The sequence below is a fragment of the Sparassis crispa genome (assembly GCF_003851025.1).
Source record: "Sparassis crispa DNA, contig_000011F, whole genome shotgun sequence".
NCBI classification, from domain to species: Eukaryota; Fungi; Basidiomycota; class Agaricomycetes; order Polyporales; family Sparassidaceae; genus Sparassis; species Sparassis crispa.
Window position 1 is genome coordinate 105,653 of NW_020939757.1, and position 11,158 is coordinate 116,810.

Sequence of the window (11,158 nt, forward strand, 5' to 3'; positions counted from 1 at the left end):
CCGTTCCTTGTAAGTACTCAACTTTTGTATGCGTCAGCACTGGATGCCAGATTGGGCGAAAGTCACCAGGAAAATCACTCCTTGTTTAGTTGACACTCTCACGTTCAGCGTGTGATCTAGCGGAGCAGAATCACCCGTTCCCCTAGTACTACATTCCGGGCAACCGCCGGGTGATGTTTCCTCTGAATATGAAGCAATTCGCCCGTACCCGAACGTCACTCGGATTCCGGGTGATTGGCTTTTTTTCAGCCGGTAAATGGATGACTCTCACCTCCTTGAACCTTCACAGTGATGCATGCAGGTCGATAGCTTACACAGATACCGGAGTCGCTTCCGATGCTGACTTACATATTTTGCGTCGTGCTGATAGCCCCGGTCAGGATCCAGATCACATTTACTCTTCGAGATACTCAGGCATCGAGGGTCCTGGTATACAAAATCCATTCGGTGACAGGAATAAAGGCAGCCGCTTGTATGCCGATTAAGTACTCGTACATTTGGCGGAGTAAGTCGATATTACTTGGGTCAAATTTGACTTCAACTTACTACTGCATGCACACATTCTCTCAAGTTCCCAGCGCGTTCGCGAAAATTTGGCGGTGAGTCCGGAAGATCTCGGTGTCAATGTGGTTACGACATTGAAAGAGTACTCGGATGTGTGAGCGTGTCCCCGTGCTGAAAACTCTCGTTTGGCTGCTTGCAAAAGAATGATACACAGATTTCGAACCCAACTCACGCCATCCGCATGTGTGCGGCTTCCGAGCAGTGAGCAAGTGGCAAATTTGACGGAAGGACTTCCGGAACCACATCTAGGGAAAGATTGCTCTTGGTACGACCCAGAGGAGCCAGACTGACGGTCCGGACAGACCGGACGAGGCCCGGCAGCGTGTTCAATCTCCGACTGAATATGCCAAGATTTCCGAATCGAGTGGTTTACAAACTGCACCGTAACGGAGCTTCGCGAATACATTTGCCTCCTGCCGTTGCTGCAGCATTCTCCAGTTCTGTGATGGACAGACGGAAGTTTCCTTCACGCCTATATCTCTCCCCACTTTGACGTTCTGTGCCAATCGACGCCACGATTGCGCGGTATGCGCTGCTCTGTCCTAACGCTCCAACTGCTGATCCTGTCGCCCACCATCTCTGTTCACACTACCTGTCGCAACAGATCGTCGCCTGACCTCCGAGTCTCTGCAGAACTCGCCGTGTGCACTACACGAGGCCGTTTGTGACTCTTTTTAACTCTGGTCCTGTTCGTCGCTGCCCTATTCGAATTCACTTAGAGCCTCGCAATCGTAGCTCGACCACTACACCTCCTGCATTTAGCAATATGGGTCTCATGGTCCTGACCGCCCTCGCACAGCTGTTTTCTTTCCACAGTCGCCCCGACTCTAGGCAGCGCGATCCCGAGAAGGCCGAGAGTTCCACAGCACCGAAGGTCAATATCAGCAGCCCGGTTCCCAATGTCACCCAGCCGGTGATCGACGTACATCGGCCTGTGCAGATCCAGGAGCCCCCCGAGATCATCAATCCCGACGCGTATCGCGCCGATGGGCGTACGAACTATTTTTCTGACGACGACAATGACGAGGAGGATGAGCCCACCCGCGACATCCACCGTGACCGGCGCTTCCACCGCTTCGCCACCTGGACGACCACTACGAGTGCACGTTCCTTTACTTTCGCGAGCGTGCCCTTTAGGCGAACCTTCACGGGCGCGACCACCGCGACCGTTCTTCCATGGTATCTCAAGTTGAAGTCGTACATATTGCCCAGCGGGGTTACATCCTCAGAGCTCGAGCATTTCGTGCCTAATTACCGCTGGTCGCCCATCATCTCCGGCGTACTCATCCCGTTTGCCATTCTCCTCGAGATTCCTGGCTTGACGGAGCGGTGGTACATCCAGACGCTGAACAACAAGACCGTCCAGACGAGGCCGAACCCCGTCCTTCTTGACGTTGGTATGGCGCTTTCGATTGCGTGCGCTCTCATCGCAAATATTTGTCTGATCCTTCGGTTTCTTGAGCATCGCATCAAGCTCGTCACCGTACTCTGTATCTTATTTCTAACCCTGCACGGTGTGTGACTGGCATGACTTCGTGTTGTCGAGTCCCCCTTCATATGCCTTGTCGTAGATATTATTAACATTTGTGCCGTCACTATCTTCGGCGTCGAGCATAGAAACAACGATGGGTTTACTTACGGGCAGGCGTTCTGGATGACGCTATGCTCTACGATCGCGTCCACTATCACCAACGTGGGGCTGATATACGACCTAGCTCGCACTCCCGACTTCACGAACAGCGGTGAGTGTCTGCATCTGGTTCTTGCATTTGTCCTGAGTGCTGTCCACAGGCAGCGGACTCACACGGAAACAACGGGCTCTGGTGATCATCGAGATTATACTGCTACTATACGTTGCATTCGGTGCGGCGATCAACTCCATCCTGCTGCACCTGTCATATATCGACGGCCTTTACTTCACCGTCGTGTCCATCGAGACAATCGGGTTCGGGGACATCAAGCCAAACGGCACCGGCTCGCGCGTCTTCATCTGCTTCTACATTGCGTTCGGCATCCTCAATATCGGGTTGTTCGTCGCTATGTGTCGCGAGACAATCTTCGAGGGGCTCGAACTGGGTTACCGGAAGAGAGTGCTGAACATGAGGCAGCGCCGCCACGAGGTACGGCGCTATCGTCGGTGGGAGAAGCGCTGGCGGCGGGCGGTAGAATGGCGGCTGAAGAAGAACGGCCAGCCGGTGTGGGTACCCAACAGCCTCATCCAGCACGACAGCCCGCGCTTCGTCGGTCTTCGCGGGCTGGACGGCTCGAGCCAGCGGAGCTGGGCGTCCCGCATGTGGTTGGCCCTTGGGTGCGGAGGAAGAGCGGAGGCCGATTTCATCCCGTTTTCCGTCATTGGGCACCCGCGGGGGAAGCATCTCAACATCCACGCACTCTCGGACGCGCAGCTTGAGTCCGCCGCGCTCGAGGCGGGCGTGCCGCTGAGCAAGTTCATCGTGCGTCATTGCGGGCCAGCGCAGTCGCCGCCCTCCACGGATGCTGTGCCCACTCCCGCGATCCCGAATGGCATCCATTCGAACGCGATCGCTGCACACATGGGCGCGCCCCATACCCTTGGCGGTTCGTCGGCGTGGCCGTCGCACCCGCAGACGCCCACACACGCGCAGGTTGGCCGGATGGCGGCAATGGTCACCAAGGTCGCGGTGTCGTTTGTCGAGAAATATGGTACGTCCGCGGAGGCTGAGCCTGATGGGGGTGAGGGGCCTGAGGAGATTGATCTACAAACCGACTCCCAGCAGACACCGGCACAGATGCAGGCATCTGTGCAAAGCGCCAGCGAGAAGCGCGAAGACGTCGGAGGCGAGACGGACTCTGGCTACGAGCAAAGTCCTCTGCGGGATAAGGCACCGGAAGACAACGAAGGCGCGGTACATATCGAGATGGGAGACGAGGAAGCTGAGCCCGAGCAGGAACAGGAGGCAGAGGAGCAGGAAGATCTGGATGCAGAGCATCGCAAGGTGCTCTCGCTCTTGGACATCCGGCGGTTCGCGCGCGTGCCCAAATGGGTGCGAGACCTGGCACATGGCACGGGCAGGCAACCTACGCCGTTTTCGTATGACAGATTCAGCGAGAATCTGAAGAAGGAGGAAAGGAGGGCGAACTATGCGAAGGTGTGTGTGAAGTTTCCGTAAAATTTATAATCTTTCTGACGAGCGAACCATTCATTTGCTCACATCAGCTCACCGTCGCATGGTTGTTTTTCTTGATTTTCTGGTTTGTGAGTGTTGGGTTTTAATTTCATCGTTTCCACTGTTGTGCTCGGTTATTTTACTCATCATCGCCTCCCTAGGTTGGCTCAGGCATTTTTTGTGCTACGGAAGGCTGGTCCTATGGTATTGCAATGTACTTTTGTAAGCATTGCATCCCTCGAGTGTCATGTCTTCGGCTCATTCATCGACATAAAGGTTTTGTCGCATTCACGACGACAGGTTACGGCGATTACTCGCCCCAAACCCCTGCCGGGCGCTCGATCTTTGTCGTCTGGGCATTATTCGGTGTTGCGACTCTTACTATTCTCGTATCAGGTACGTACGATCCTCGAGCGACTCTGCCTAATAGTCGCTGATGTAATGGACTTCCGTTCTTGCAGTGATCCAAGAGGCTGGCTCCTCACGATACAAGGATGTTCTGCACTCCCGCGTCTTCGAGAAAGCCGTCAAGAAGTACCGCAAGAAGGAGGCGAAGGAGGCCGCTGAGATGCCGCACACTCCTGCGGGCCTCCAGACCGCCTACCTCAACGCAAGCATGAATGTGCTTTACGGCGGCGCTAACGGAGTTCCGAACGGTAGAGGTGTCACGAATGGGAACGGGAATGGAAACATCAACGGGAATGGCGACAGCAACACATACCCGTCGACCCCTGTCGGCGGTGCGATACCCTCGCCCTTCGAGGCCATTGCCGCACGTCTGGGAAAGTCCCAGGAGGTTGCGCAGCAAGAGCTGGAGGCGCTGCCCGAACAGATCATCATGCATGCGCGCGCGTTCCATGATTACATGGAGTACTTTGTCGGAAACAAGTATGGTTCGATACATCTGCAAGGGGATACTGTCCCTTCGCTCGTACCTGATGAGCTGAAGATGCTGCTGGATGACATTACTCAAGAGGAAGGCACCTCGGAGAGGGTAAAGCGAGAAATCTTGCAAGATAACGAAGCCAGGAATGTAAGCTAGTTAATACTTCGTCCCTGGCATGATACTGATTGTTGCGTTGCAAGGTCTTGTTCGCGCTTAGTGTTGAGCGTGAGTATTGTTATCTGAGATCGCTGTTGAGCGACGTCTCACCTTGACTATCTGCAGGTGCACTGAAACGCATGATCCAAGCTGCGGAACACGCACTCACAAAGATATCTGAGCGCGATACACTCATGGCTCTGCATGAAGAACGACAAAAAGAACGCGCAAAGCGAGCCTCTCGGCGAAGCCTGTCACGGTCACGAAGTCTTTCCGTCTCGCGCTCCGTACGCTCCATACGCTCTGACCACTCTGTGCGCTCTGTGCGGTCGGACATCAGCGACGATGAACCGCGCAGCGGATACTCCACCGCCGAGGAAGGACTAAGTCCCATAAGCCCCGTGCGGGCAACGGAGTTTGCCCCACCAAAACATCCAACTACAATGCATTCTTTTGACCGCTCCGTCCGCCATGATTCTATGTCTCGTTCTCACGCTCGTGCTCGTTCCGTCAGCCTTGTCCCTGTGCGCCTCGGCTCGAGACAGGACACCCATATGTCTGTTCATGTCGCTGCGGAGCAGATGGCCTCTGAGCACAGAACGTCCAGACAGGACACTCCCGTCCCCGAAACAGCTGAAATCATTACACCGGAGTAACATCGTATGGTTCATTATAATTCACTCATAACAGCCGCCAATACGGACGATAATGTCTGTATTACAATACCCCACGGACTCGTTGTATTATATACTCGCTCCACACGTTTGTGCATCATATGTATGAAATACTTCATGTCTTTCATCTCTCAGTGACGGGGTAGAAGTTTCCGTAGCACTAGCTGCGTGTGATGAGTTAGAAATGCCGTTTATCCAATCACTGCAGCGAAGCTGATGAGGCCTGAGTAGATTGGGAAAAGAGGGCAACGACTTTGTCTATACCTAACAGAGTACTGTCAAGTAACGGCTGCATCCAATGCCACGAACTTAAAGAGGTACTCAACACTCAAAGCCGTACACACAGCACTCACACCCTAATATTTCCAGCAGCCCCAAATTACTGCAAATACAATGGCATTACTTACAACATGATCTATTGTCTCCAAGAGCAGAAGTCACGACTACTACGATAAGCCCAGAAGCTCCAATCGGTCACTGGGGAGGTGGTGCGCAACGATCTGCGGACAGGTTGAAATCTAATGGAGGAAAATATGAGCACCGCATTGCTGAGAATCCGGCCGGAAACGACCCACCATTGCCCCACCATTGGGGGAAAGGATGTGCGGTGCCCGCAGCACCGAAGATCGCCTGTAAGTGGGGTCAGTAACAACATAGGGTAGGTGGAACGTAAGCAACGCACGAAGTTCAGGATAAACATAACAACCTGGGTACCGCCATCCATAGCCGCAGCGACAATGTAGCTGAAGACGCATCCAAATCAGCAAGACGCTCATATCATACCGCAATGGGGCACCTCACTTGTACTTTGCGAACCAGCGCGGATAGCGCCTGCGCACCCACCACTGCGAGAAGATGCCGAGCGCCATGCTCGTATTCACCGAGGTGTTGATGCCGACTGAGAGATAGCAGGAGTACTGCATGATGATGGACGTGTTGAGGTGTTGGAAGCCGGCCTTTGGCCAAATGCGGTAGGCGATGTAGAACGGGAGCGGGAGCACCACGCCTATGGCGAGCGATATGGGCACCATGTGGTATATCGAATGCGCGCCGAACATCTGCGGGCCGAGCGCGCCCCACGAGATGGCGTTGGCTAGCGACGCAGCGTCAATACACGAAGGGTGAATGTCACGAGCAGTATGCTTACAGTTGTAGGACTGAGCGTTCTGACCGGACCAGAGACTGGAACGATGATGAGCGGTGATTAGTGAACGGGAAGAAAAACTTCAGCATACCGAGTACCGGAGATTGAGAGTAGAGCTATGTATCACGAAATCAGATGCTGCACTTCTCAAGAATCTGGCGGGAAGACATACCAGGTCGTTGAGCGTTAATAATGGAAATCATCATGGCATCTGCACGAGTTCGTCACTTCATATATCGAGAACGAGAACGAAAGGCGACGCACAGTTCAGCAGAGCTCCGACGACAGTACCCATCAGCTGCATGCAGAACGTGACGCGAGGAGCGAGCTTGCAGTACTGGCCCAACTTCAGGTCCTGCAGGAACGCGATACCCTGTTGCATAGGGTGTGCTCCATACATGGCACCGTACATGTTCGCTACGGGGAGGCCGGGTTCGATGTAGGCTGCACACATCATCAGTGAATGACAAGCGACATGGATGAAAGTTGTTAACCAACCGGTAATCATTTGGAAGAAACCGTTTCCGGATGTGTTGAACTCGGTGAAACCGATAGTGGCAGCGAGCGTCGCGTACATGACGCAGAAGAAGAAGCCGATGATCAAAAGTACGGTGAGCGCCCACCACGAGAGACCAGACTTGCCAGTGTAGTTCGCTGTGAAGATAATCAAGTCAGTCTGACATAGCAACAGCTGCGGGGACTTACTGGCTTGGGCGATAGCGTAGGCACCGAGAAGGACGGCGACGTACCACCACCGAGGGATCTGCTTGTATACCTTCATCTTCTCGTAGTGCTAAGCATAATCACGCGTACATCAGGACACTGATGTGATGCTACAGGGATATGAAGACTTACGGCATCATGGACAAAATACTTGTTTTTGTTCCACGGGTTGAGAGACAGGACAAAGGGCTTGAGGTCATTCCAGTGGTACAGAAAGACATGGCTGACGACAGCGCCAAGCGACAGGTTGGACGTGATCAAGTATAGAGCGTTGGTGGCGGAGAAGTATGCAGGCTACGACCCAGAAGAGTCAGTCCTCTCAAACAACATACGTTCTTTTACGACAACATACACCAAGCTCCTGGTACTTGGCAGGATCGAACTTGCCGTTGGTCAAAAGAGCGGTCTGATCGTATTGAGTTCCGTTCTGGGCCTAGACAAGATATCAAATATTCCGGACATTTGTTCAATAAGAGTTAATCAAGGACTTACAAAAATTGCCTGACTCATGAAGGGGAATTCCTTTGCCTGCCACAAGTTGCCGTAGTACACAGCCGCCATGAGAATGTATGTCAGGCAGATACCGATGTCCTGGTTGAGCTGCAGCCAGAGTGGCGCCCACAAGCAGGAGCTGGTGATCAAATTCCAGTCGAAGCACACTGCGAGAAGACCCATGCCCTCGTTGTTGCTGGCGCCACCGAAGACATTTCTAAACACGGAGCTGGTGTTGTCTGCAAGACAGAAAATGGAGAAGCCGGTAAGAATGGGGAAAATCCCTGTCAACAACCTATCGTCAGTAATGGTACTGTGCACAGTAAATTTGAACATTACACACATTCCGGGACGATCTCCCAAACAAACAGGATCCCAAACACCGACCAAAAGAGGCGCACCCGCTTCGAAGTCATCTGCTGATCATAATGCAGCGCTTGAAACAAGTTAGCGGTGTAGACTGCGCCGCAGTAAATTGTGTCATCAGTGGCTTGCCGGAGACGTGCCGCAAGGTTGACTCACTGTTCGCAGGCCAGAAACATTTGGTTGGCTTCACGAGGACGTCCTGGAGAAGACCGGCATAGCCATAGCCGATCAACTGCGATCCGATGAGAGTAAAGATCGCAATGCCAGCATTCTGTCAACATCGAACGTGGTCCTGCATTAGACGTTTAATCGATCGGGCACATCTCAGCGGCGTACCATGTTGTTGTTGTAATACACTGTCCAGGCAATTTGATCAACTAGGGCGGCACATGACAAAGGAATATGCACTGACACTCCTGCACCGAGATGACCTGGATGGCAACGGCTGAAGTGGCCGCGGTCGACGACATGATAATGATGGCAACATGTTCCTTGACTGTACCGTATTCAGCAAACGTCCCGGAGAAAAATTAAGATAGACTCGCTGTTGAAGGGGCATGGGTTGAGCCACCTAAAGAGGCCTCTCGATGGGATGAACACATGCATGGCATTTCCGATCCAGTACGAGAGGATGAGCAGGAGCAACACGGAGACCGTGAGCGTCTGCGGCTTGAAATAATATATCTGTGCGAGAACACTGCGATAATAGCGGTCAGAGATCTATTCCAGCAATTCAGAAATTGATTTCTGCTTACGCTCCAAAGGCAGAGAAACCAAGACCGAGGAAGACGGTGCGGAAGGTGACGGCCTGCAACTCTGGGTCGTCGCGCGTCGACAACACCTAAAAGGCAATTGGGGAGAATTACCAAAATGAGCACTTGAGTCGATCGAGTTGTTACCCACCTTGATCGCGACTTCGTATGCCTCCTCAACTCGGTACTCCGCCTCGCTCAGCTCGTCGTTGGCCGCGCGCTCCTCGAACTCCTCGACCTCCTTCAGCTGCTCGGCGTCGAGCTGGGGGTCGTCGACTTCCGTGGCGTCGATTACGGCATCGATAGCAACACCCTTGTCGAGAGAGTCGTCGGAGACGTGCTTCTCGTCGTACACAGGCAGTGCTGTGTCGGCCATGGCGGACTCGAAGGTGACAGGGAAGGAAGGGACCTTACCCTGCTGAAGCGAAATTGCTCTTCATATATTGATGGGCTCTCAAAGGCACAACCACATGATAAGACCTCCATCACCCGTTTCGCAGGCGGCAGATGGTTCTATGCGGTGCCACGATAAGTGAATATCCTTATCGTATGCACTCTCATGAGCAGTCTCTGAGGTGTGGATTGTTCCGTGCCTCCATCTGGCAACCTCGTGTGCCTGTCCATGTGGGCCGCCGTCATGCAAGCTACCTTCCACCGGATGCCGTGTACGATAGATACGATACAGAAAGTTCCAGGCAAGTGCTTACCGATGTTTGCTTGCCGGGGTCAACAGCGCCGAACGTCAACTCGCAGATGCTGTTGTCAACAATTGTCACATCCTGAGGATTCTCCAAAAGGCCCTCCTTCTCATGCTGGACAACAGGCCGCTTATCACATGATTAGGTTTCAAACTTTGATCCCCTTCAAAATGCTCAGCCTTAGCATTGCTGCTCATTTTGTGTGTCTACACACATAAATTGCGCGATGATAGATCTGCCTCCGAGATCGGTATACACTCAGCAGGTCCAAAGTCTCATGGACCGAAATAGATCCTTTATCTCCAGCCAACTTGGTGTCGTGTGCTCTCCCCAGGTTTACCCCTGGCGGTGGCGTACAAGCATACGGTGCGCATGCCTTGCGTTCAGGGTGTTGGCACACTAAGTTTGCCTCCCAGCACTGCTCACTCCAGAAGATCATCGTGCCCGATGGTCCCTGGAAAGGCGACTCATTCCAGAACACTCTTCCGAGATGGATATCCACCGCAAATCCACCGTGGTGCTTTTAATCAAGTCCTGTGTCCACAGGCTAAATATCCGCTCTTCCCGCAGGTACGGTTCTACGTATATCCACTACGACTCCGCACCGGCAGGCACAGAAGACTACAGGAGGGGACTTGCGGTCAGCAAAAATGATACCCGCCTCGGCGCCTGCATTCGAGTAATTGCGCTCGCGATTGTGAACCCGCTGTTATCAGGGGTGAACTCCGAGTCCGTCCTTTGGATTCCAGTTCCAGCTACTTACGGACGGGTCTCGTCGATGCCATGTGCTTGACATTCACCTGCCTGGTCGACACGGGTCTATACCACCAAGTAAGCGATAACTGAGTTGCCGTCGAAAAATTGCAGCTCGTGTCTAGAAAAGACTCTGACCCGAACTGTGTAAATTCTCACAAGGACTGCAGGAAATGCTGGCCAACACGTCAAACTGTGCGTATTTGAGTGCGCTATCCTGGACACAGGATCACGCGGTCACTTCCTCGCCTTGCTGACAGGCCCATGAGGGCAGACAAATTTTACAGCATGAGAGGCGCCGCTGGGGGTGTACCGGTGAGTGGGATCACCGCAATTCAGTCGTTGCGGGACCCATCATTACTTACGTCACCGGCAAGAATAACGGGCTGCGAGGTCTTTCAGGACGCGGAAGTGCTGCTGTCCTCCAGGATACGAATGCGAAGAACTCACCATATCTTCGTGCACATCCTTCGGAGGAGAGGCACTTTACCGGCTCGCCGCCGGCGAAGGATCTGCCGCGATCCTAGAACACTCTACAGAACGTGGTAGAACTGCGAAAGTCGATGCGTACGGCCTGCTTGCGAGCTATCTTCGCGGTGCCTTGCAATTGGCTGACCCAGTCCCATGATACTATATCTTCAAGAGATAACGACAAGGCTCCAGTGACGACGATCCTCTTCGCGTCGTTGCTAGTCACTAAGCTAGTTCGCTCGCCGATAATGCTAAGGTCTAATTCATACAGCGTGCCCGCTGACATATATCTACCGAACATTGGTAAACCGTCTAGAAAATATATTGAGTACC

General features: G+C 53.3%; 2 protein-coding genes across 2 annotated transcripts; one reads left to right on the plus strand and one right to left on the minus strand.

Annotated features, from left to right (window-relative positions):
- Nucleotides 1-1,330: 1,330 nt before the first annotated feature.
- SCP_1100320 (hypothetical protein) lies at nucleotides 1,331-5,408 on the plus strand (the record flags this gene model as incomplete). The annotated part of the gene is made up of 9 exons (XM_027762469.1): nucleotides 1,331-2,078; nucleotides 2,136-2,306; nucleotides 2,356-3,692; nucleotides 3,761-3,799; nucleotides 3,872-3,932; nucleotides 3,987-4,106; nucleotides 4,172-4,743; nucleotides 4,797-4,821; nucleotides 4,879-5,408. 9 exons carry the CDS (start codon nucleotides 1,331-1,333, stop codon nucleotides 5,406-5,408), a joined length of 3,603 nt encoding a protein of 1,200 aa, XP_027618270.1.
- Nucleotides 5,409-5,900: 492 nt separating this feature from the next.
- SCP_1100330 (OPT oligopeptide transporter) lies at nucleotides 5,901-9,279 on the minus strand (the record flags this gene model as incomplete). Its single annotated transcript, XM_027762470.1, has 20 exons — nucleotides 5,901-5,944; nucleotides 6,002-6,056; nucleotides 6,109-6,169; nucleotides 6,228-6,519; nucleotides 6,574-6,608; nucleotides 6,662-6,686; nucleotides 6,743-6,781; nucleotides 6,835-7,014; nucleotides 7,069-7,224; nucleotides 7,276-7,363; nucleotides 7,426-7,587; nucleotides 7,646-7,726; nucleotides 7,786-8,069; nucleotides 8,129-8,245; nucleotides 8,308-8,422; nucleotides 8,488-8,507; nucleotides 8,564-8,647; nucleotides 8,697-8,848; nucleotides 8,907-8,992; nucleotides 9,055-9,279. 20 exons carry the CDS (start codon nucleotides 9,277-9,279, stop codon nucleotides 5,901-5,903), a joined length of 2,301 nt encoding a protein of 766 aa, XP_027618271.1.
- Nucleotides 9,280-11,158: the final 1,879 nt, after the last annotated feature.